The sequence below is a fragment of the Takifugu rubripes genome, chromosome 10, assembly GCF_901000725.2.
Source record: "Takifugu rubripes chromosome 10, fTakRub1.2, whole genome shotgun sequence".
In the NCBI taxonomy this organism is placed as follows: domain Eukaryota; kingdom Metazoa; phylum Chordata; class Actinopteri; order Tetraodontiformes; family Tetraodontidae; genus Takifugu; species Takifugu rubripes.
Window position 1 is genome coordinate 9,951,671 of NC_042294.1, and position 24,378 is coordinate 9,976,048.

The 24,378-nt window shown below is 48.4% G+C and overlaps 3 protein-coding genes across 7 annotated transcripts in view; 1 reads left to right on the forward strand and 2 right to left on the reverse strand.

The window, feature by feature from the left end:
* The window catches only part of dpp6a (dipeptidyl-peptidase 6a), a 103,453-nt gene extending 84,223 nt beyond the window's left edge, over positions 1-19,230 (forward strand). For all 5 annotated transcript variants that reach the window (XM_029842830.1, XM_029842832.1, XM_029842833.1 and 2 more), the window contains 24 exons: positions 1,003-1,101; positions 6,509-6,603; positions 6,985-7,059; positions 7,965-8,017; positions 8,658-8,739; positions 10,636-10,756; positions 13,645-13,799; positions 13,876-13,973; positions 14,070-14,193; positions 14,264-14,302; positions 14,376-14,483; positions 14,563-14,654; positions 14,733-14,780; positions 14,854-14,972; positions 15,044-15,115; positions 15,382-15,489; positions 15,568-15,637; positions 15,712-15,906; positions 16,004-16,058; positions 16,265-16,364; positions 16,739-16,797; positions 16,878-16,950; positions 17,044-17,117; positions 17,548-19,230. In XM_029842830.1, the coding sequence (XP_029698690.1) occupies positions 1,003-1,101; positions 6,509-6,603; positions 6,985-7,059; positions 7,965-8,017; positions 8,658-8,739; positions 10,636-10,756; positions 13,645-13,799; positions 13,876-13,973; positions 14,070-14,193; positions 14,264-14,302; positions 14,376-14,483; positions 14,563-14,654; positions 14,733-14,780; positions 14,854-14,972; positions 15,044-15,115; positions 15,382-15,489; positions 15,568-15,637; positions 15,712-15,906; positions 16,004-16,058; positions 16,265-16,364; positions 16,739-16,797; positions 16,878-16,950; positions 17,044-17,117; positions 17,548-17,697 (2,264 nt within the window). In that variant the 3' untranslated portion in view covers positions 17,698-19,230. The remainder of the gene's footprint in view (positions 1-1,002; positions 1,102-6,508; positions 6,604-6,984; positions 7,060-7,964; positions 8,018-8,657; positions 8,740-10,635; positions 10,757-13,644; positions 13,800-13,875; positions 13,974-14,069; positions 14,194-14,263; positions 14,303-14,375; positions 14,484-14,562; positions 14,655-14,732; positions 14,781-14,853; positions 14,973-15,043; positions 15,116-15,381; positions 15,490-15,567; positions 15,638-15,711; positions 15,907-16,003; positions 16,059-16,264; positions 16,365-16,738; positions 16,798-16,877; positions 16,951-17,043; positions 17,118-17,547) is intronic.
* A 247-nt stretch (positions 19,231-19,477) lies between these two features.
* On the reverse strand, positions 19,478-22,206 carry LOC101066803 (gamma-glutamyl hydrolase (conjugase, folylpolygammaglutamyl hydrolase)). The gene is made up of 9 exons (XM_003968180.3): positions 22,026-22,206; positions 21,779-21,884; positions 21,660-21,710; positions 20,984-21,068; positions 20,777-20,915; positions 20,386-20,492; positions 20,107-20,197; positions 19,909-20,043; positions 19,478-19,824 (listed from the first exon to the last, which is right to left on the reverse strand). Exons 1-9 carry the CDS (start codon positions 22,117-22,119, stop codon positions 19,706-19,708), a joined length of 927 nt encoding a protein of 308 aa, XP_003968229.2. The 5' UTR covers positions 22,120-22,206; the 3' UTR covers positions 19,478-19,705.
* A 92-nt stretch (positions 22,207-22,298) lies between these two features.
* Positions 22,299-24,336, reverse strand: LOC101066582 (apolipoprotein D-like). The gene is made up of 5 exons (XM_003968179.2): positions 24,209-24,336; positions 24,036-24,140; positions 23,839-23,960; positions 23,285-23,373; positions 22,299-23,206 (listed from the first exon to the last, which is right to left on the reverse strand). The coding sequence occupies exons 1-5, from the start codon at positions 24,221-24,223 to the stop codon at positions 22,971-22,973; spliced, it is 567 nt and encodes a 188-aa protein (XP_003968228.1). The 5' UTR covers positions 24,224-24,336; the 3' UTR covers positions 22,299-22,970.
* Positions 24,337-24,378: the final 42 nt, after the last annotated feature.

Consider the following 24,378-nt stretch of genomic DNA (forward strand, 5'->3'; position numbering starts at 1 on the left):
CCCAGCACTAATAACAAATGATTTATCGACGTCACTGATTTAGTTACGTCTTTATTTACTAGTTTTTGAATCGGCTGTAGGTGCTCTGTTGACTGTTTAGAATTGATGATCGATCTTTGGCGGCCATTTTGAAGCGCTTCAGCTAATTCTTCGATCTGCTTTTGGCTGGAGGATTTCTCGGCAGGTTTGCAGCATCTTCGCAGGTGCTCACCAGCACCTGAACGCATCATCATCATCATGTTGAGCGTGCGTTTTCTCGGGTTCCCTCTGAATTGATCTCAGGCTGAAGCAGGTTGAGGCTGAAAGTGCTCGGCTGGCTTCTGGAATCCTTTCTACAAAATCAGTTGCGTTTCTTTGGGTTTTTTGTCTCGTAGCAGGTCATTCGGACCTAATGGACCTACAAAAAAAAAAGAAACTCAACCCCAAAAAGGCTTATTATTCTGGTTTTCAATAGACACGCTGCAGCAGGCAGCCCGCTGCCACTTAGCCTTTATGGATCTGTTAAAAAAGAACAAAAAAAAGCCCAAAAGAAAGATTTTTCTTTCTTTTCTGATTCTTTTTTCTTTTACCGCCTGGCTTTTGCAGATTAATGTTGCTGTCAGAATGCAGACCTGTTAAAGCTGCTGGTTGAGTGTTACCTTTGTACTTCAACTCAGCGTTTAGCCAGATTATGGCGTAGCCGTGCGCAGCGATCCCACAAACATCTCTAACTGTAAAAATAAACAGCAGCATTAGTTCTGTCGCTTCCTTCCTTGTCAGTTTCACAAGTTTTACATCGCATCACCAGAGATTGCTGCCAAAGATGGGTTCATTTTTAAGACGCAAACGGGTGTTTTGATGCATCGCCTGACAAAAGGCGGAGCTTGGAGCTCGAGGCGACCAAAGTCCATCCGCAGTTTAGATGACTGATTGTTTTCTTCTTCACCGCGGGCTTCTCTTAAAGGTGTCTTTTCACACAACAAGAGATTCAGTCTTTCACTCAACCCCGTTTCTCTCCTGCAGGTGAGGACGACCGACTGGCTCTGAAAGGCAAGGTGACCGTGGGTGACCTCTTCAGGAAGGACTTCAAGGTTCATGACCCCAACGCCAAATGGATAAGCAGTAAGGGATTATTATGAATAGTAATATTTTTAGAAGCACGTTTTCAGAGTAGATTCAGATCAGATCCAGATGGTGGTGATGACCTTACTGGCGCCCTCTGCTGCCCGCTACAATAATTCCTACAACAGAAGTATTTCAGGTTCAGCAGCTTGTTCGTTATTTGCTTTAAAGATGTTCGGTAAGGTAACGAAAGTTGGAATAACGACTTTGATGTCATTGCCACAGTTGCCACATCCCACGCGCCCCAGTTGATAGCTAATTACGTGTAACCGATTTTTCTGTGATGAACGATGGGCTGGGTTCCTGCCGCCGCGGCGATTCATCACCAACAGTCGGAAAAGCTTGTTTTTTAGCGAGTGTGACGGCGTAAACAGCAGCAGCCCTTCAGGGAGCTGCGTTAAGAGGAGCGTTACATGTGTTCTATCTGGAGGCGTCCTGGTTGATCACAGCTCGCAGCTGTGGGGGAGCTGTGCGGCTAAAGGATTAATGGGATGGATTTAGTCGTCTCGTCTGCCTGACAAAGCCGTCTCCTCCGATTGCGCCATCTGTAATGCCACCAAACCCTTCCCCTCTGTCATTGATCCTAATTAGAATGCTGGGAAGTTGCGTTAACGGAACCGCCGTTCCGCTTTATTCCTGCCAATCTGCTGTTGCTCACGTGTGTTTGCGGATGACGCGTCTCTCCCGCCGCCGCCTCGAACCGCTCAGATCGATCACACTCGAGTGAACAAGGCAAAATGGACACATCTGGAAGTTGACATCTGTTCTCAGATGGCAATTATTGACGCATTTTCAGTGGTGGAAGAGAGGATGAAGCACGCAGGATTGATTATTAATCCAGCTGCTGCAGAATTCTGTGAAAAGCCATTTGGAGGCTTAAGGTTATATAAAGGATTTTTACTTTCAAACTTGGTTTCTTTAGTTTTCCCTTCCCCTTTAAGCCTCTGGAGGCCGTTTATGACGAGGTTATTAATCTAATTAATTTCAAAGGATGAACGTTGCCATAACGACGACAAAAATAAATGGGCAAATCATCCAATTTGTTCTTGCCGTCACATTTGATCGATGCAAAAAGATCCATCTGCTCCCATCTCATGCCCGTTTTTTTCCTGCCGTTCATTCTAACATTGTTCTGCCGCCGCCAAGGTGAAGCGGCCCTGCGGGACGTGGCGCTCTGCGCTGGCTGCTTTCCATTTTAATGGCCGCGTTTCCTCTTGTTTGCAGCTCTGGGACGCCTCTTGTCTCGCCCGTGTTTGTTAAACACGCTGGGGGGAGGCGGAGGGGGGTGGGGTGGGCGGGGGGGGGGGGTCTTTTGTAAAGTGGTCAGCCAGCCGGGAATACCTAAAACTGTTATCGCCGTGACTTTGAGCGGGACTTCTGTGATTGAGATAAGCGATGTTTGCTTTGTCATTGTGTGCACCGTGCATGTCGGGACATTACCTCCTTCCTTAATGGTCGGTGGCGTCTCATTTCTGATGGTTACACGGGGCTGAAGATTAGCCAGTTGTCTCATTGAGTTTTCATAGCGCCGCTCCTGGCGCAGCATGAGTAATGGCGTGATGCCGTTTGTTAATGGAGTTGTGCGGTGGGTCTTTTTCTTACAGATGAGAAATGCCCTTGCTGTTATTATCTACTGTTTGCTCGTTGTCACACGCAATCACCTCCCGTAATATTGTAGCGGGCAGCAGGTTGCAGGCGCGTCCTCCTGAGATGTCCCGCGTTCGTTGGGAGCAGCATTAAAGCTTAATTAACAAGGCTGTTTTGGCACACACTCGCAGTTTTCTTTCCAACCTCTGAAAGTGATTGAACTGGTTTTTGACAGACACGAGCTGTCAGTGTCGCGACGCTAATACGCAGAGTAATGCGGTAAAAACAAGCCTCCGAGGAAGAGCGGAGCCCGGAATCGCGGATTTGCTTCATGCAGCCTCGTCGCTCGTTAGCTGCCAACATCTGAGGACTCCGGTGCCAACTTTGATGGCGCGGGAAAACAGGAAGCTCCTACTTCAGCCATGTTTTGTTGATTAATTAATGTTGCTCCTTGCTAACTCCAAAGGTTAAAAAAAAACAACTTCAAGCAGGATCAAACATTGTATCAATTCCTTTAGCTTTTCTCCATTGAAGTCTTCTGTCCTCTGAGGCACAAAGCAACAAAACCCCCCCCTCCCTGTTTTGGGCTGAGCCAGCTTGGGCAACAACGCTCAAAGATCAGTTCAACGTGCGCTCAGTAGTGAGGTCCCAATCGTGGGCTGCCTCTCGAGTGCACTCCTCCTGGAGTGATGAAAGATTCAATTATTAGATCAGTTGGAGTTCAGTTGCTAATGCTAATGAGCTGGAGTGTGGAGACCAAGTGAGGGGGGGTTGAAGAGCTGGTGGCTCCAATGTCAAAGCAATAAGAACCACAACTTAAGTATTCCCCATATTGTACGGAGAGGATGGAGGCTTTTCACAACACTTCCCTGCATCTCACGGACGTTAATGAGTCGGTTTTCAGCCGAGAGGTTCTGAGCATCTTCACCAGCGCTTTCAGCTCAAGGTTGGGGTTGCGAAGCAGACTCTCCTTTATAAAAGAACAGTCATATCCCTGACGTTCCAGCTCATCTATAAGTGCTGCAGCCACCATGTTCTGCTCAAGATCTCTGCTGTGCATTATCAGCTGCTGCTGGAGACCAAATCAGAGGGAAAAAAGCAATTTTTTTAAGGGCATTTTTGGATGGATGCCATCAGTAATCGTGTATAATTCTCCTCGTGGTTTGTTTGAATGAACATCATGTTGCTCAGCAACTGTGATTACCGGTGCGCTGTCACTCTGCCCGGTGTTTTCATTCCTGTCTGCTGTTGCCGACTCTTTCAGGTTTGGCAGGACCATGGATGACCTCCAGCAGGGCAGAATTCATAAAAGATTCAAGGCAAAAACCCCTCAACAACACAGGCCTTTGTGCTAGCAAACAAACGCTGCAGACAACGTGAGAAGGTCTGCACAGACTTGCTGGTGGCTCCGGTGCTGCGTGATAAAATATACAAAGGCAGTTAAGCTAATTAACAAATAAACCCACGACATTAAAATCAAACTTTCCGGGTCCTCTGCTGTCTGGTTTGCAGGCAGGGGTCAGGACGAGCAGATGCCATCTTGGAGCTCCTCATCATTCATCAGTAGATGTTTTAAACGTCCACAACTTATCAAATTATTTAGTTAGTTTACTTAGCTAGTGGAACAGATCGTCTTCCGTGGAAGAGGCAGTGACCAGATTCTGAAGAGCCTCCCTCAGCACCAGTAATGGGCTGGTGCTGAGGGAGGCTCCCGATGGACGCGGCGCCGCTGCAGCCGGGCGAGTTTAGATTCCTTCTTCAGACCTTTGCGTTGTTTTCTGTTATGTGTTTGTCAGCTCGCCGGCTTATTAAGTTGTCAGAAAATAAAAGTGGTGTCCAGCAGAAACGTTCTGGCAGATATTCTGAAGAACTCCCTGAAGAATGGAACAAGAATGAGAATGATTAGATGTATAAGGGGCTGATTTTTAATTAAAACCCAAATTGGATTTTTAATGAACCTATAATTCACAGCATATCTGAGCCGATGCCGTATCGCAGCACCGACGCTTTTATTCGACCACAGACAGGCGCCATAAATCTATCAGCCTTAGTTCACTTTATCACAGCAGTCGTCATCCGAAGCCACCGACATCAACCTCTGTGCATAAATCGCCTCTCATTAGTAACCCCGCCTCCCAGCAGTGCCCCGCCTCTTCCTGTTGCTCCGCCTCTCATTAGTAGCCCCACCTCCCAGCAGTAACCCCGCCCTTCCTGTTGCTCCGCCTCTCATTAGTAGCCCTGCCTATTCCTGTGGCCCCGCCTCTCATTAGTAGCCCCTCCCCCCAGCAGTAGCCCCGCCTCTTCCGGTTACCCCGCCTCTCATTAGTAGCCACACCTCCACATGACACAGCAAATCCAGTCTAACCTTCAATGACTCTGTTTTAAGTCACCTGTTTGAATCAGGCTTAAAATAAGGGTTCTCCAGATCTACTCAACCAGTGAGAACAGGGGCTGTTGAGGACCCTCCTGGAGCATTTTAAACCCTCTCTCTGAAATATCTGAGATCAGCCGTACAGGGTCGTTTCACTTCGAGTCTAGTGGAGTCAATTTTTCTTCAAAGAAAATGGTGCTTTCAGCTCTGTTCTGACATTTTAATAAAGCTGCCGTGCTGCACGTGTGGGAGTCTTTGTGGGAGCTTCACTGAAGCTCATCGTAATATTGGAAGAGTTGTGAGGGCTTCTTTGGAAGGAAGATTACAGCCAAGCAACTGCTGATCCAGAGATTTGGTGATGATTGTCGTCAGTCTCCGTTTTAGACAGTGCATCAGGTCTCAGCGCCACATCCTGAACTCTAAGGTCTGATTGTCAGAGCTGCTAAATTGGACCTGAAATGGAGGAGAAAGCAGAACATTCACTGGTCTGGCATCAGCAGGAGTCTCAGCCAAAACCCTCGTTGGAGGAATAAAAACGCCTCCTCGAGTTCAGCTTCAGCAAACCAAATCCCAGAGAATTGATCCGCACAAACTGGATCCACATTTCAGTGGATCCGGATATCCCTGGTGAGGGCCGGGTCAGGCTGGGACCCAGGGCCGGACCCTGCATTAATAAAACTTCCTTCAGAAAGAAGGTGGAGAACACGGCAGGAAACAGCCGCGGGCGACTGCGCAGACGGTGAAGGTAATGGTCAGAGGGGGCGCAGGAGGGGCGCTGCAGAGGAAGGCCGAGAGGCTTTGAATGGACCGAAAACAAAGAGACGGAGAGGTGAAAGGCGGATGATGAGGACCTCAGCAGGAGGGCTTAGAAAGGCCCAGGTCTGGGAGCTCGTAGGGCGTGTGGATAATAGAGAGGAGGATCAGTGATTCTGCAGGAGAAGCATGAAATGGGTTCCTCTGAGTCAGTCTCCTCAGCTTGGGACTATTTTTAACTCCAGTTGATCAGACTAAAATAAAGGGCTGAGGTGGAACTAAAGCTTCTCCGCAGACCAATCTCTGGGTTCCCATTACCTCGCCGGCTCGCTAACTGCTTGCGCGCCTGCGCTAACGCGGCAGGACAAAGCAGCGTGGATGGATTGAAGGTGAAGGGGGCAGTTGTTGCATTAAATGTCTCCCTCCCCGATAAAAAGCCTGACGGATGAGCGGCCGTGCCAACTCTCAGGCATGTGTCAGATAATGGCTGCCTTGAGCCTTTTTCCTCTCCTGGCAGCGGATCAGTTTTCCTGGAAGGATGGTCGCGCTCCCCGTGGCATCCAGGTCAGAGGACTTCAGCAAGAGATGTTTTTATTTAGAGGATTAAAGTCTGTGCATTCGACGATAAATCCAGACGAAGGAGCAGAAAAGGAGGCGCGTGGAACCGCGGGGTCTCACCTCTCCGTCTCCCCGCAGGTCACGATCTGCTGTACCGCAGCCGCGGCGGCGATGTCATCAAGTACAACGTGGAAACGGAAGAAAAGTCCATCTTGGTGCACAACAAGAAGTTCGTAAGTGCTTCCTCTCTCAGTTCTGTTTAACGTTCCCACAGGAGCGGAGAGCTGGCTGCGTCTGGCCGGGAATTAAATTAAAACTTTTCCTACACTGTCAGCAAATCAAAAGCACCCAAAGCGGTTCCATTATTACGGCGCGGCGTGAGCTGCATCGCTAAAGCCCGAGATGGACGCGCGGCGTCAGAGCCGTGGCGGCTGGAGGTGTCGACGCATCAGGCGTCAAGCACCAACGCAGAGATTAATGCAACTCCCATTCCAGGAGCCGAGCAATCCGTCAAACCCGGTCGTTTAAGGAGCGGCGTGATGAAAACCACCACGCATGGTTAAAGGACTCATCTTTTTGGGTCCCCTTCCCTCACGTTTGCCTTTGCTTTGCAGGAAATGTACAAAGCCAGCAAGTACGAGGTGTCTCCCGACATGAAGCATGTGCTGTTGGCCTACAACGTCGCTCCGGTGAGCTTCTCATTTGTGTGCTTGTTTTTTGAATTAAAGAGCTGACAGCCAGATTTGTCAGCTGTTTCGCTGGGCGGGAGGTGCAGAGGGGAGGAAAATGAGGGAGGGTGGGAGGAGAAAGTAATCATGGCAGGTTGGGACGGCCTGTCGCACACCGCTGCCCGCAAGAAATGGCGTTGGGGGGGCGGCAGAGCAGCGAGAGCGCAGAGGGAGATGGCGAAACGCAAAGGTTGCCTCCGCGCCGCGCAGGCTAGCAGAGAGCGGCGGAAGAAATGGTGCTAGTTCAAAATTTAGCATTGCATCAGCTCTGCCGGCGGCCCAAACGCATCAACGCTTAGGAAGTCGATATATTAGACGGAATTGTTCGCTAATGCGTGCGCTGCTGAGTTGCCAGCGAGGGCTCGTCTGTGCTGTTTGTGTTTGAATGTTGCGTTTTTGTCTGACGTACTGAAAATATATCACCAGCTCCGTGGACGTCGGCGGCACCGCGCGCCGCGTGTTTGCATTTGGCGTTACCCCCTGAGCTAAAGTACTGCCGCTCCTCCAACACGCCATCCTACGCGGCTAACGCACACACATCATGAAGTTAGCATTTTGATTAGCTACCGCGTGTGTATGTCGGAACTTGCCCACGCTGAATAATCAGCTTTCATTTGTGAAACAGGAGCTCTGGGCTCTGATTGGACTCACGTCGTCGCACTGGCCTTGATGCACGTGTAGCGTAAATGAAAGCGGTCCTAGCGCTGAGCTCTGAGGCATCCCTCGCTTTCAGAGTTGCGTTTCCGTAGTTTTCTGCCGCACTGACGTGATATTAAGGGCTGAAAGTGTTAGTTCCCAAAGAACCTCATCAAACTAGGTCGCTTCACATGCAGGGTGATGTATTGTGGCCTGTTCTTTTCTTCCAGGTGTACCAGTATTCCTACACAGCTTTTTACATCATCTGCAGCCTGGAGACGCCGTAAGTAGGCAACGCGGCCGCTCGCTAATATCTCACCTGACCCGGCTGCCTGCTGCAGCTCATTTCCACTTTGTGGGGAGTCACAGATGTGAATGTGCCCCTGGCATCGTCCGTGAACATCACATGGTATTTCAGTCATTTCCACCTCTGAATGGCAGCGGAGGCTTATACCTGTATTTACTTCAGAACTGATGAAAGGAGAGGTATTTGCATGGTAACATGGCGTTAAAGTACCAATTAGAAGTGGGTGCTTTCAACCAGTTGCTGCTCTTTTGTCCTTTACTGATGAGCAGTTCAAATACCTGCAGAATGAAAGGATTTCTTTAAAAAGCATGAACCTGAAAGCCAAGGCTGAAAGTATGGGCATAAATGTCCAACCGTGCAGCACTTTCAGCTCACTCCCATCCCATCTACAGCCTTGTCGCCTCAGTTCCAGGGAGGGACTCGGTTCCAGCCTCTGTTCAAACCTGTATCAGTGCTGCCACCCAGTGGTAGCACGTCATCTGCCGAGGACCTCATTCATCCTCGGCCCCCGCGAGATGGGGGCTCCAGTTCTGCAGCCTGCACTTTCTGCTTCTGTCTCAGAACGCTGACTCTGTCCTTCCTGTCCCCCCCCCCCCCCCCCCCACCACCACCACAGGGAGACGTGGAACCTGAACCCGCCAGAGGTGCGAAACGCTCAGCTGCAGTACGCCGGCTGGGGACCGCAGGGTCAGCAACTGGTAAGACTTCAGCCGCTTTCCTGGTGAACTTGAGACTGAAAATGATAACGTTGCAATGGCAAAACATCATTATCTTCCTCTTCAAGACTGGTTAGAGAGGGTCAGGGAGGATAAATGGGCTGTTATTACTGGACAGAGGCTAGCGTGCACTAGTGACGGTGTTGACACTTGAAGACATTAGCGTTAGCCTTCACGGAGCTTTCCTGGGCTCAAGGTCCAGTTGCTAAAGGAGTCTGTGAGCTGATGCAGGATTTCCTGTTGGGATTTTAGTCTCCAATGTTAGCTCAACCGACGGGGGCTTTTCTTTTTCTACGATCAGTCACAACTTTTGAGGTTTTTTACTTTTGAGGAATTGCTGCCGATGTTGTGGTTTGACGGTCCGGAATGAGCAGGATTACAGTCAACGTTCATCCCAGCGATTCTCAAACAAACTCGCAAATTTCAAAAGTGTTGTTTATCAGATAAAGAGTGGAGTCATTTTTCCTCCCTTCATCATCCCACGGCGGAACCTGTCGGAGCATTAATGAGCTTTACTCCGGTCGCGGCGCTGACACTCTGAAAGTGATAACATCCTGCAGCACAATGCTATTAATTACCTGTTATCTCGTCAGCGGATTAATTAACACACTCGCTGCGTTTAGCCTCCAGTTTCTCCACATTGGGGGAAAATTTCAGTGCCGCCGCTCGTGTTAGATTGCTGCCTAGCGACAGCTGCTTTCCCCGAGGCGCCGCATGCTCCCCTCATCTCAGGGGTGGAGGTTAAAATGAAAAAAGAACCCAACAAACCCCCCCCCCACAACAACCCATATTTCATATTTAGACACCTGATCTGCATAAATCAGCCCACCTGTTATCCCATTTCCAAATGCAGCGTGCACGTAATTAAATCCCTTTCTCTGTCCTACAGAGAACCTGCACACATGCCCTTATTTACACTCCCAAACCCATCTGTCCTGCCACATGTTAAGCTAGTTGTTGGGCTCCAAACCAGTGTAATTGGTGACACGAGCAACAGCTCAGTCTGCTTGAGCGTGACTCTGCACAAACGAGTGAATCCAGAGGGTTCAGGCTAACCTTCCCTGGGGGACCGAGGCGTTTCCACAGAGACAGAACTTTAGTGCTCGGTGGGACGGAGAGTGTTGAACAGACGGGAGCGTGCACGTTACTGCAGCTGGCGGCTGAAGTCAACTGGTTCTCTGTTCAAATCTTGAAATTCCCTTCCGCCCTTCCGGATCCACGGTTGGGGGAGCGCGCTCGCTCCCAGCAGAGAACGGGGTCAGGTCTCCTCTCCGCGCCGTGGCCTAGATTAGCTTCTATACAGGGACACTATCCGCACCAACGGGCCTCCGAACTGCGGTTCTTCAGATGAATGTGACGTACTTGTGTTGCCTGGAGGAGGAGAGACCTTTCCTCTCCAAAGGTGCGCCCCAACAGTCAAGTTAGCATGTCGGCGCCATCTGCGGAGACTGTTTCCTGCCTCCAGTTGAAGTTTATAGCTGAATCTATTTTACAGAATCGGCAACAAAGTGGGAGCTGCGGGTGATAATCCCTGCGATGTGGAACAAACCGTTTCCGTAATAGCCCGAGATCGCCCTCTGCATGGCATTAGCGGCGTAACATTTTAGAGCCCCCAGCCCCGAGAGCCGCCCCTCCTGCCGTTCTCTCCGTGGGTGCTGCAGCTCTATTATTCCCTGTAATGAAAGAGCTGACCTTCAGTTATCTCCAAAAGCCCTGCAGGTCTCCAAAGGACGGCATCAAAGTCACATTTTTGTCCCCAGGGTTTGGAGTCTTATCATAAATTAGGAGAACTTCTTTCCTGGGTGTGAATCCTTTGACCTGCCAGCAGGTGTGATCATCTGAACAGAAGAGATTTACTCCTCTCCTCTCTCCTTGTAGATCTTCATTTTTGAAAACAACATCTACTATCGCTCGACGGTGGAGAGCCGATCCATACGTCTGGTGTCCACCGGCAAAGAGGGCAGCATCTTCAACGGGCTCAGCGATTGGCTGTATGAAGGTAAGAGCGACCCATTGACGGGTGACATTAGCATTGCAGCCATGCTAATAAAACACATTCAAACACGGATATCATTTTACACTTGTGCTTTTCATCGCCGAGCCAAGGAAGCGTCGCCCACCCATTGAACAGGAGCCTTTTTTTGATAAAAGATTCAAAGGTTGCCAGAAAAAAAAATATCAAGTTGAAGTTCATCGCCTGAAGTTGATGAAAGCCGAGAGTTCATGCGAGCACTTGACGCGCTGAGGGCCGTCGGTAATACACACCGTAGGTGCTGCTGGGATTATTTCATTAGCCTGACAAAATAGGCTCTTCTGTCTGTGCACGTCCCTGATGGAAAACCTGAACTGCTTTCCCTCCCTTTATCTTGCTCCTCAATCTCATTTCTCTCACTCTGCAGCTAAACGTGTATTAGCGAGTAATGGCACGAGACAGGCGGCGCTCCCCCGCGTCTACAAGAGCGTTCGAATTGTAGCTCTTGATTTCCTGCAGGTAAATTGAAAAGGGAAAGTCTGCCAATTAGCGCAACACGGCGCCTTGAAACACCGGCGCACGTTCTACGCGGGGCTGATTTGCATTAATTCGGCGCTCTCGTGGATGATTCAGATGTCACCGCGGTCTCCAAGCGCCACCAATCACAGACTCGCCTGCCTCGCAGGCAGCAGCAGGCAGGTTAGCATTGAGCTAATATGTTTATATCCGCCGCGCAGGTGCCGTCTCTGCTCCAGCGGAACAGCGTTTTAATCAGGGGGCAAAGCAGATGGAGACGCGGGGAGAGAAGACAAGCTGTTTATCCTCCACGCAGCGATAAATGAAGGTTGAACGAGCGCCAGCGAGCCGGTTTCTGAGGATGGGGGAGCTGCAGAGAGGTTATCTGGTTACAACCAGACTACAGCTGCATCGTGGTTCCTCTGCAGAAATGCTGGATTTAATTAACAGGCACATCCTCACGTTATCCAGACTGGCAGCGGAGGCTGCTCCTCAAGAGAAATATCCAATCTCAGCCATTTAAACATTAATCAGGGCCTTATTGCAGCATCTGACCCCCCCGACTCAGATTTACGAGCTGCTAAAGGCTTCATAATTTACAGTGCAACATTTATTAAGCAGATAAATCCGAGCCAGTGATGCGGCGGCAGCGGCGGCTTCAGAAGGTTGGGACGTGCCAGATGGATCACGTTACCCTGCCGTCTTTGTTGACGACGTCTCGGAGCTTTAAAGGAAGTCAAATTCTCTTAATTGCTCTTTGAAATCCGAACGCATCTGCCGAGAAAGTGCTTGAACGGAGTTGTTGTGACGCGGCTGCCGTTTTCTACCCATCCTCTATGTTTTTCATAGCATCCCATAACGGTCGGTGCAGGTTATGGGGGATTAATTACAGGCAAATCAAAGAACATCAAAGCAAACTGCCTCAAAAGTGGGAGGGACCCGCCTCTATTCTGGTCTTGCATCAGACACCCTCGGCCCCCCTTCAGTGATGAGACCCACCTGTGAGGAAGACCTCATCCCGCTGACCCCGTCACCACGGAAACCCTCCGCGGACTCTAAACGGTTTTTGCGGCGACCTCGTGGACGCGCTCCAAACCAGCTGGCGGCGCTTGAGAACAAGCGGAACGTTGGTGCTCCTCGAGCACCAGTTCCACTGCTGACGACTGGAGGTCAGGCCAGGATAACGGCGTGCGCTGTGATTGGATGCCGAGGGGGTGAAACGTTGGCGAGTAATCTGGCTCAGACTGCAGATTTTAATCCCTGGGTTGAAACAGTGGCGCAGCCAGAGCATGATGGTCCTGGGAGCCTCCGGAGAGCCTCCGGTCTTCTGTCATCCCCCTGATTACGGAGGCCGCGCTGATTCCGATGACAGCGGAACAGCCCAGGGAAACCGGTGTTTATTAGTCTGCTGCGTCAAGATAAAAAACAGGCGTTTGCCCTCGTAGATGTTTGGCAAGATGATTGCTTACATCGAGAGGCTGGTTTGTACAGTGGCGTCTGTTTATCGCACCGTTGGTGGGCTGAGCCGGCGGGATGTTGGCTCACCACCGAGTCAACACAGGAAGATATGACGGTGCACGAGGATGTGTTGGGGAGGTGGTTGGTGGAATCAAGGATGAGTTCTGGGAGCCTTGATGACTTGGAAGATGTCAGGTTCTCTACTGGGTTCTGACTGTTCTAGAAGCTGTGGATGAGGTTCCAGTGATGCTCAATGTGTGTGGTTCTATTCCCTGTCCTGGCACCTCAGGGGTGTGTTGGAAGTGATGGTATTTATAGCAGCAGGTGCTTCTGTTTGAGGTGGGTGGGGATGTGGAATGTCAGCCAAGCAGGCTGGGAATGAGCCAGACAACAACTATTGATCTACTTTCACTTGATTGCATGTTTTACAATGAATCTGTACGTAAACACAAGGTATCATGTGTTAGTATAAGTAAACCAGTTGTGATCAGATTAAAGCTGTTTTGTGAACTCTGTTTTGGTGCTGTGTGGCACTGCTGCCCCCTGCTGGAGGCTTTTAGAATCTGGGCATTGGCTTCCCTCTGGTTGATGTTGGGGTGGTGGGGGTGGCAGCCCTGGGTGGGCTGCTGGTTCATGGTGGGTCTTGGCCTTGCTTGGGTGCACCTTGGTGATCTGGGAGCACCTGAGCTTTGTCCATGTCTGGGACTTGAACCAGCAACCCACTGTGTCTCCCAACACACTGCGCTACTGCTGCCCACCATCCTACAGTTGGAGTTGCTATTTACCCTTGAAATAAATGGCTGAGCCAGCAGTGCTGATGTCCCCCACCAGGGGCAGTGCAGGCTCCTGCCCTGTGCCTGGTTCCTGGGGAACTTCCTCCTGGGAAGTCGTGTTTGAAGCCAGTCAAGTGACTTGACCTGACCTGACTTTTGCTGTTCCAGAGGAAATTTTCCACTCCCATATCGCCCACTGGTGGTCCCCCGATGGAGCCAGGTTAGCGTACGCCACCATCAACGACACGCTGGTGCCCAAGATGGAGCTGCCCATGTTCACGGGCTCGCTGTACCCCATGGGGAAGGAGTACCACTACCCGAAAGTAGGAAGAACTTAACACATGAGTGCTGACAAGCCGGATTTGTTGCTTTAATCTTTTGTTTTGGGGGAACATCCAGGCTGGAGAGGAGAACCCGGTCATTACTCTGTACGTGGAGAACCTGAACGGGCCGCTCCACACCATCGAGATGAGGAGACCTGACGATCCCAGGATCGGGTGAGACTCAGGAATCAAAGTGCCCCACCTCCTTTAGTCAAGTATGGTCCTGGAACTGGACAGAATTCCTTGTATCACTTTCTTTCCCCCCCTCAGCGAGTACTATGTGACGATGGTGAAATGGGCCACCAGCACCAAACTGGCCGTCAACTGGTTGAACCGAGCGCAGAACATCTCCATACTGACTCTGTGTGAGGCCACGACTGGGGTCTGCACCAAGGTGGGTGTGTGTCTGTGTTTGTGTGTCCCGTTGTCACACGAGACCTGAACACTGAAGCTTGTGTGTGCAGAAACACGAGGATGAAAGTGAAGGATGGCTCCACCGACAGGTGAGGCCGCCGCCACGCTAGCACGTTAGCATGGTACAAAGCTTCTGGGACTTAACACTTCTTCTAACGACAGAATGAGAAGCCTCTGTTCTCCAAAGATGGCCTGAAGCTCTTCTTCACGCGTGCCATCCCACAAGGAGGCAGGGGGAAGTTCTTCCACATCTCCATGTCCATCTCCCAGGTACAACAAGCTCCCACGTTCTTCCGATTAACGCACAATCTGTTGTGATCTTGGAAATGTTTTCACTCTCTCGCCCAAGCCGAACACCAGCACGGACACGCTGCAGTCCATCACGTCAGGAGACTGGGACGTCACGCAGGTCCTGGCCTATAATGAGGACAGCCAGCTGATGTGAGACGACGCAGGACAACTGTGAAATCTTCTCCTTCCTCTCTCTGACGTAACTCATGAGCGCTTCTCTCTGCGTAGATATTTCCTGAGCACAGAGGACGGTCCAAAGCGGAGACATTTGTACAGGTATTGTCTTTTTCTCCAGCTGACATCAGGACATTTCCTCCAAGCTTAAACTGTCCCTCCCCCGCCGCCGCAGCGCCGACACCTTTGGGTCTTTCAACCGCCGCTGCCTGTCCTGCGCTCTGTCCGACAGCTGCGGCTACGTCAGCGGCTCCTTCAGCCACAACATGAGCTACTTCCTGCTGAGCTGCAAAGGTCTGGAAACTGGAATCTGTTCAAAACGCTGACGTGCGGTGGTACAGAACTCTTTCCTTTTCCTCCTTCAGGTCCAGATATCCCATTTGTAGCCATCTACAAAACCCAGAGGGACGCAGAAAGTGAGACAAAAGACGGGGAGAGTGAGTGTCCGTATCTCCAAGACCGTGTTGTGTTCAATGACCTTGTGCCGCAGCGGCGGAGACGTCCTTGGCTTTCAGTGGCACTGCAGAACCACCACCTGTGCAGTGGGACGGAGTCCAGTAATCACATTACTGCTGACAATGATGTCCTCGTTAAATTATGCCCGTCCCAACAGCCACATCAGCATACAGTCATTTGATCGCTACATCGGTTTATGCTTTCACTGAGGCCGTGTCCTTGCCCTGATACGCACATTCATCCCCAGGTGTCTCAGAAGTCCATAAACTGGAGAACAACGAGAACCTGAGGCTGACCCTGGAGGCTTTGCAGATGCCCACGGTGGAGTATAAAGAGATCAACATGGACGACTACAGTAGGCATCAGGAAAAAATCAGAAATGAGCCTTTTCTTCATCGGTACGTCTACTAAGCAAGTTCTGTCTGTGTTCCAGCCTTGTCCATGCAGATCCTCAAACCCGCGTCCTTCACCGGGACGGCCCACTATCCTCTGCTGCTGCTCGTGTACGTAGGAACGTATGAGGACACGCGCGCGCGCCAAAGTGCATTTACCAGCATTGTGTTGTACCTGTGTGCAGCGATGGGACCCCTGGTGGTCAGGTGGTGACGGAGCAGTTTCACATGGACTGGGCCACGGTGCTGGCGAGCAGCTTCGGCGCCGTGGTGGTGCGCTGCGACGGGCGGGGGAGCGGTTTCCAGGGTACCAACCTGCTGCATCGCATCCAGAAGAGGCTGGGCGTCTTTGAGGAGCAGGACCAGAAGGATGCACTCAGGTGTGTCACGCTTCACCCTTGTTGCTCTAAATTTAAGGGTACAAAAAGGTTTAAGAGGTTTCTAACTAACTGGAGTGCCTCCATTTGTCTTCTGCAGTTTTATTTTGAAAGAGCCTTACATTGACAAAAGCAGGGTTGGCGCCTTTGGGAAGGTAAGAATTGTCACAAATGTCTCCAGCTTGGCAGATTCAAAAAGAACGCGTGTACCAAGAATATCCAGCAGATGGCAGCATTTCGCTCATTGAATATGCTCGTTAACTCATCAGAAAATTAAACTTTGGTCGAAATCTAATTAGCTGTGGAACCTGTGACCACCATCCGAATCTCAAATGCTGTTTGTGTGTTTGTCCTGTCTCAGGAGTACGGCGGCTACCTGACCAGCCTGCTGGTCAGCGGCGAAGAGTCTCCGGTCAAGTGCGGCGCCATCCTCTCGCCCATCACCGATTTTGAATTATATGGTAATTTCTGTTCTTTGCTTTTGGAATAATTCAGAAGCGACACCTTCGCCTTCACACAGCTGTGGTGATTCTAGTCCTGATGGAGAAAAGGTTCTATCGTGACAGTTCCAGACGAGTCCCAGCTCGACTCGGCTACCGTCTGGAGGGCGTTCGCCGGCAGGGACGGGCTGGGTGTCTGTCACATTTTGACTAATTTTACACCAACTATGTTTCATTTCTCGTGCTCTGCTGCTGGCGCCGATGTAGGTGTTTAGAATTGCAGATGAGGGAAATGCAGATGGATGAATATATTTGAATATGAAGTAGGACAAAGTGGAAACACCAGAGAACGGGACAGAAATGACAACTCTGTGACTTTGCTCTTTCCTCCGCAGCCTCTGCGTTTTCGGAACGGTATCTGGGGCTGCCCAAGCCGGACCCCAGGGCCTACACGGTGAGATCAGCTCTGACACCTTCACGCTTGTGTTCTGACCACCTCCCAAGCTTATTCCTTACCGTCTTCTTGCTCCCCAGATGGCCAATCTCGCACACAGAGCATCTCAGTTTATGGACAAGAAGTTCCTCATTATTCATCCAACAGCAGACGGTGTGCCACTTTTTTTGCCTCCTCTGAAACAAACAGAAATAATAATAATAAAGGACGTTGTCAGTGACGTGTTGTCTCGTTATGTCGTCCCAGAGAAAGTTCATTTCCAGCACACAGCCAAATTTATCAGCCAGCTCATCAACGAAAAGGCCAACTACACCTTACAGGTGGGTGAACTGTGCCCCCTCCTTCAGCTGTAATTACAAATAATCCAATTAGTCTCTGCCTGGTTGAGTCCCTCCTCCAACCTTTGGGGGCTTTGTGATCCCAGCGGGATCCTGCAGCAGGCGCAGGATTAGCCCCTCTCTAAGCCTTCATTCATCATAATGAGATTATGAGACTCTCCTTTGGCGTTGTAATCCAATTAAGACGGCAGCAGAATGTTGGCTGACGGATGTGCACGCGTTCATGAACCTGATGGCTCCCGTTTGACCAGGGTTCGGGTCGGGCTGGTACAATCATGCCTGGCATTTACTGACCAGTTTACAGATGGATCCAGACTCAGCTAACCGATGAATCCCGGGGTTACCGGTTCTTTTGTTTACAAAGAGGGGTTCAGGACCAGGATGCGACTCACCGACGTCTTTTTCTCCTTAGATCTACCCAGATGAAAGCCACTTCCTGCACAGCGAAGCCACGCGGCAGCACCTCAGCCAGTCCCTGGTGAACTTCTTTGAGGAGTGCTTCAGGCTACCAGAGATGGCGTTCGAAGGCGTGCTGGAGGAGGAGGGGGAAGAAGAGGGTTAGCTTGGCCTCCTGACCCGTACATGCTCAGCAAGCTTTCCCAGTCTTACCTTTAACTCCATCATGGTCCTTTTTCCTGAGCACAACGCCAACAGTCCTCATCTCTGCCCCGTTTTCCCATCCTCTAATGTTCATTTGGTCTCCCGGCATCCGCATGCTGAAGCCGAGACTGCCTTTCCGGCTGAGGACAGATCTACTCACCTCCACCCTCGGCCCCAAAGGCCCTGACCACCCGATGTCTGGAATACGGTTTTAATAGGTCTCCTCTGCAGAGCAGAACGGACCTGCTCCTAAAATGCTCCAGAGAAAAGATCCGCTCTCTGGCAAACTCTGAAGCTGCGAAGGAAAAGGAACCCCTCAGAGGATACAGCCTGCTGGGATCTGTACATTCCTGAAGAACAAGGGGCTCAGCGCGGAACGCTGGATTTTCCCTGACGGTGTCTGAGGCGGTGTGGATACCAAGAACTGTTACTTATTTTTAAAAGTTGTGGAGAACTTTCATGTTGGACTGTGGTTGTGTCTGTTGTTCTTACAGTCCGTATAATAGCACACAAACTTTCATTCCGCGATGATATTCCGACATCTATGTTAGTTCCATCCCACCGCTTCATTTTCCTGTGTTTGAATCGCATAAACAGAAGAGGGGGGGGTTTACAGAACAGATTTCCTAACATTTATTCAAGGATGATCCAGATTTATCCAAGCGTTCTCTTGTTTTAATCACTGTGCCTTACTTTGTTGGAAAAGTTCCTGCTGCGGCATTTATTAGAACAAGACTAAACTCATCCGTTTGCTATCGTACGGGAATAATCACAAGAGATGGAGCTGATTTTCAACAAGCTAAGATTAGCTGTGAAGCTGAATTGGCCCGTAACAATGAACCTTTCCACCAGTTACACTTTTGAGGAACTATTGAGGGGGGGAAAATAGAAACTGGTTGGGAATCTGCACTGTGTACATGCTTTGAGCACGGATTTCCCCGAGAGCTCGTCGTTATGCCACTGCTGTGTTTATGCTAAGCTAGCTCCCCACCCCAAGAACATGACAGCGGGCTCTTGTAAAAACTTCACAGGAAAATAAACTGGCAGCTTTTTGTTCAAGCTAAAAAAAAAGAGAGAATTATTAAAAGCTGTAACAGAAACTTACCCTCAGACGGCACCTGCATTTGCTGAAGCGTGAAGAAGAAATTTAGAGTCTGTTGCTGGAAAAAAAAGTCTCTCGTACCAACTGTACTGAACAGAATCAGATCTGGAGGCACATTTGTTTTCTTTTTTGCATTTTTCCGATTGCATGTTAGCAGGTTAGTTGCCGCGCCGTCCACCAGAGAACCACATGGTAATTTTTGACATAATGAATGTTTCTTACTGGACTGCATTACGTACAATTCCAGTAGTGTTGTGATTGAGATCCCAGTCTCGTCAGCTTGATGTGTAAATGTTATACAAATATCATTTTATTCTAGAGGAGAAAAAAAAGAAAAAAAAGGAAAATGACTATTATTGGGTGTTATTTGTGCATAAAGCATTTTGGAAGTCACATTTGACTCTTTTGGGTTGCTGTCCGTGTAAATTCTGGCGGCCACGTTGAGCTCTCCTGCCAGTGGTTGAGGACATTTTCAAGATGCTCAACTTTGTATTCCAAAGCATTGACGGAGATGATTCTCAGACTGTGGCATGAAGGTTAATGTTAGAATAAAGAAAATAGATATTTTATCAGCCTTCGGTCTTTTGTTTTGGTGGACTGGTTCGACTGTCGGCTCAGGAACGACCATCTTTCAACCATCTTTGCTGAGTAGAAGCATCAAGTTTAATAAAGATTTCAAAACTTTCTCAGAATGAAACCAAATCAGCTGGCAATGATTAGGATACATAGCTGGTGAGCGGGATACTCAATAAATTAATTTTTTAGTCACATTTCATTGATTGGATCAGATCAAATCAAGCAGAACCATCACTCAGTAGGATGAAGGTAAAAAGCTAAACTGAAGCTCAGGCTGGATCTTCTCATCCAATCAGAAGTAGTAGATCTGCACAAAGGTGCTGTTTGGAGCGCTGTAAACAGGACTGTAGTTGTAAATCAGCGCCTTTTGCTCTTCAGCCTCGGACTGAAAGTGATGTTTGTTCTTCCTGGCTGCGAGGACACAAATGAGCGCAACACGCAGGTCAGGAGGCGGTCGAGCCCGTCACGCTGCTACCAAAGGAGGCTTTTTCCTACCTTCGCTAACGAAGAACTCAGCCATGTAGAAGGTGGTCCTGACGGCCGACGGCGAGTGTGGAATGTAAGCCTTCAAAAACTCAAAGGGATTCTTCTCTGGATGCCACTGCGTCCCGTAAATGGGGTAACTGTAGGCTGCCGAGAGTTGGATTAGAGCAGCTCCAAATGAGCAGCAATGGTAAGTTACAGTAGACCTACCTTCTATTGTTGACACAAACTCCAGAGTTCCGTCCGAGTTTGTGGACAGAACTTTATAGAACTTCTTCAGCTCCACGTTTGAGTTGTAAGACTAAAAGAACCACAGAAAAATGACAGCAAAGACACGGTTAATCTGAATTCCTACACATTTGTCTCCTTTTTACCTTCGACTTATAAATGTTGCAAAAAAAGGATGCGTTTCTTTCAAAATATGGAAACGGTGGGGAAATTTGGGCTTATGTGGAGTCTAACATAGCAACTAAATAGAAAGTAACATACCGACATGGCCAAACTCCATTTGTGAGAGTTTGCCGTCAGAGACTCGGAAGCCAGATCGGTCATCAGATCTGCTGGGAAGCCTTTGAACATCCTGCTTCCTTTGGCATCTGAAATCAATCCATAATAATCCTTTCTAAACCATCCGTTAAACACAGAAGCTAGAATTCTTTTCTGGCTATTGAGAACAATTTAACAACAGAGTTTAAAAAAAAATAAAAAAGCAACCCAGTTTTGACAGTTTCATACCAAATCTCATCCTCTCTTAGGATAATCTTTTTAATCCTCTTTAGAAATGTAACATGACAAATCGCGCTGAAATAGAGCAAAAATGAGTGTGTTTATGAGACATCTACAAATATCAGGGTTTCCTTCCAACCACGGGGGTCCATACCATCGGTGAAGTTCAGCGGTAACGCCACGTCTCTCATGTTGTTCCTGGTGAGAACCAGCTTTCCCAGAGTCAAATAAGTCAGCTCCTCAAAGCCCAGACAGGTGCCCCACACAGGAAAATAGTCTCCTCTGTCATTGGCCTAAACACAAACACACACTTTACTCTAATCCAACAGGCGCACTGCACACTAAGGTTCTCTTATTTTACCTCAATAGCCAGGTCATAGAAGATTTTGGCAGACCTGGCATACAAAGACGTCACCAGGTTGCTTCTGCCTCCTGGGAAGAGGATTCTGGGAATGACACAGAGGTGGTTACGACACGAACGCCGATGCGGCTCATTCAAACAGCGGCAGGTTGGTGACGGAGTCGTGCTGGGTCACATCCCATCAGATTCTACTCGTTGGGATCCATCCTGACAGGCAGAGCAGGAAACTAAATCATTTCCTTTTGGCCACGGGGGATGTTCTCCATCAGGTTTGCTCGTTTCCATGATTTGTGAGCGCTTGGTAACAAATCGTGATTATTTAAGCAAGTGACATGATGATTCTACGACCGAAAGTCGTCGTCTTCTCGTCCTTTATCCGTCTGCTCTTTAACATATGATTAATCATCGTGAATCAATGCAGTGTTTTGTTATCACCAACATTCAAACCTCTGCTTAAATTTGCCCTAAATGTCAGCTTTTATTTGATCACTTTCTTTTAAGCAATATTGGGAAGATATTTACAGATATTTCCTTTTCTGTCTCAACTGTAAAGGAGTGTTTAAAATAATATTTAAACAGATTTTACTGTCCAGTCACATTAATGTGGGATTGTTTCCCCCCAAAATCACTTTTACCAGCTCTTTTTGTGTCGCCGAGTGTGTAAATCTTTATTTACCCATTGATGGAGTTGAACAGAGCCTTATATTCCTCCTCTGTCTGGTTGACCCTGCAGAAATAAAGGTTAAAGCCCAAAGTTGGCAGCTTTGACATTGAAATATGGCTCAAAAAGCTCACATGACGGGTACAACTCTGGCTCCCGCCGACTCCAGGGTCTTCACATACGAAGCAGCGATATAAGAGATATAAGGACTCGGAGAACGAACCTCCTGAGCCAAAATACCTGAAATTAGAAAAATATGTTGAGGAATATGAGGGATAAAGCCGCAGCTGGTGCGCCGCTAGCTGCCTCCCAACGGCGAAGTTTGACGGAAAGTTAGTTGCCGAGGCGTAGCTTTAAAAAATTAAATTAAATTAAACTTACCAATAATCGGTCTGTCATTGCTTTCATCCACAATTGAAAAAGCAGCGGAATAAATGGTTAAAGACCAAATGGAAAAGAGCAGAAACGCAAACATTTTGCACCACGCACATCAAACTGAAGCTGCTGCAGCGCGAGACCAGCGCGAGAGCAGCGCGACTCGGAACGGAAATTGCAACAAACCAGTTCCGGTGGGTTGTTTCAAAATTAAAGCTTCACGGTTTTAAGCTAACCCTAATCATGCAAATACTGTAGGACACTGCAGAATGGGTTTAATTTCAGAAAAATTGGTTTATTAGCAGCACAAAACCAAAATATTTCAAGAAGAGTTCTCATAACCTACTGGAAACATCTGTGGCCATTTCATTAGACAACCAGGAACAGAGACAGTCTGAAAAGGAAATATTACAAACCTGTCGAATTGTTAAATTTAACCACCGCTTTTTTTATTTTTTGACATTATAACTAATCATAACAGTGACTTAAAATTATCTAAAATTCAAATTACAACAAATTTGCTGAATGAATGCTGGTGCATTATTTTGTTGTTATTTATTTTGTCATAACTCTTAGTCTTAATTTGTAAATATACTAAAACTAAGACTTTGCTATCTTTCACACACATTTCACACATATATTCCTAAAAAGCTCTTGATAGTAAAGCAAACATTAATGGATTTTATTTTCTTTGCATTGAAATGGTTTTGATGAATAATTTAGACTAGATTACAACAGGGATTTAGATGTAAATATGCTTCGCAGCAGAACACAGCACTTTCTAGAATGGATCTTTTTATAGTCACTCTGCAGGTGTGTCTCATTGTCCTGGGGGGACAATAACAGTTGACTGGAATAAAGGATTCAAGATTTACTTTATTCATCCCCGAAAGGAAATTGAATAATGTGTTATTTGTTCTGAAATATTTGGTTTCATTTCCATTTTGGTCATCAAATAAAACCATCACATCCGCTTTGATTGGTGACAGTGAGCTTGTTCACATTCACCCCAGCAGCTTCCAGCTTCCTGTGTAACTGGGCGAGCGTGTCTTCGCTCAACGCCCGTGTGCGGGCCAAGATCCAGGCAAAATCCACGTGGAAAAGGCCGAAGTAGTTGAAGCAAGAGTAGACCAGAGAGTAGGACTGGTAGTCCGAGGACAGAACCCAGTAAGGAGAATCTGGCACGCCTTTTATGGAGGGATAAAGACTCGTTTATGATGCTGTGCGTCATCGTAATGTTGGCTGAGCGTGTTAAATTTGATCACCTGTAACGAAGCTGACCTCCAGAATCGCAGGTTGGGAGGAGTTTTTAACTTTGGCAACACCGTTGATGGAGTTTATCCTCCCGTTGGGTCTTTACAAAGAAAAAGACTCATTGATAAAAGTAGCGTTGCTTCCGTATCCTACTCAATATAAAGTTGGGAAAAGCCACGTTTTCAAATGACTGCAATAGAGGAAGAGTCAATAGGTGGAATCTCTGCTGATGTTTTAGAATCGATTAGGGACTAAACGTAACCTTTGACCTCACAGATCCAACTGGCCCATTGAGTAAGAACGCAACCTCGAAGTTTAAAACATGTCCCTTCAGCTGATCCACAAGATAATATCATCATAAAGTGATCTGCAGGAATCCACAGCGACCTAAAAAACCTCTCAGGATACAATTCAGATTGAACTTGATCGAACTGAACAACTAAAACTGGAGCTTTTACTTAAATTATAGAGCAAATCATGTGAAATATCACATTGCAGCTTGTTAGGCTGCTTGTTCTGGAGAACCTGAGTAAATGGACTTAATTACGTTGTGTCTGGTTCTTACAGCAGCTCTGCATTGTGAACGTGGACCGTCCCATCACTGAGAAGACTGTATGTGGCCTGGATGCATTTTCCCCTTTCAAACATGGCTGGGAGCTTCTCGATTTCATACCAGGTGCCCATGTACTAGAAAATAAGCAGATGCCTGTCAATGGCATGAGATGTTTGAGCAGAAAACCACCTGAAGAGTCATTTCTTTACCTTCGTGATGTTAAAATCTACTTGGACCGGAGACTGAGGGCAGCTGCCAGGATGGAAAGACTGAGCATTCAGTCCTGCAGCAGCCGCCAGGATCCAAAACAGCACCTTCGTACCAAAGTTAGCACGAGTAAAACAACCAGATTTCTAACATTGTCAGGAGAGCAAACCAGTACCTGGAGATCCTCCATGTCGACGTGGCCCAAACACCCCACAGCTTGTGCTGTAACGTGCTAAAGCTAATTCTCTATATTGACTTTTCTGCATGGTGCAAAACAAGAACGCAGCTCGGCTCATAAAACAGACCTTTGGAAGGTAAAATGTTTGAGGAGCCATGTGTGGAGGC

Excerpts from the sequence above, each read along its gene's own strand:
- LOC101066803 (XM_003968180.3), bottom strand. The coding sequence starts at position 22,119 with ATGTTTGCGTTTCTGCTCTTTTCCATTTGGTCTTTAACCATTTATTCC. Across the intron at positions 21,069-21,659 it reads CTGTTCAACTCCATCAATGG|AATCCTCTTCCCAGGAGGCA; the intron begins GTAAATAAAGAT and ends TGTCATTCCCAG. Across the intron at positions 20,493-20,776 it reads ACCGCTGAACTTCACCGATG|ATGCCAAAGGAAGCAGGATG; the intron begins GTATGGACCCCC and ends GATTGATTTCAG.
- LOC101066582 (XM_003968179.2), bottom strand. Across the intron at positions 23,961-24,035 it reads TAGATTTTAACATCACGAAG|TACATGGGCACCTGGTATGA; the intron begins GTAAAGAAATGA and ends CTTATTTTCTAG. Across the intron at positions 23,207-23,284 it reads GGAGGTCAGCTTCGTTACAG|GCGTGCCAGATTCTCCTTAC; the intron begins GTGATCAAATTT and ends CCTCCATAAAAG.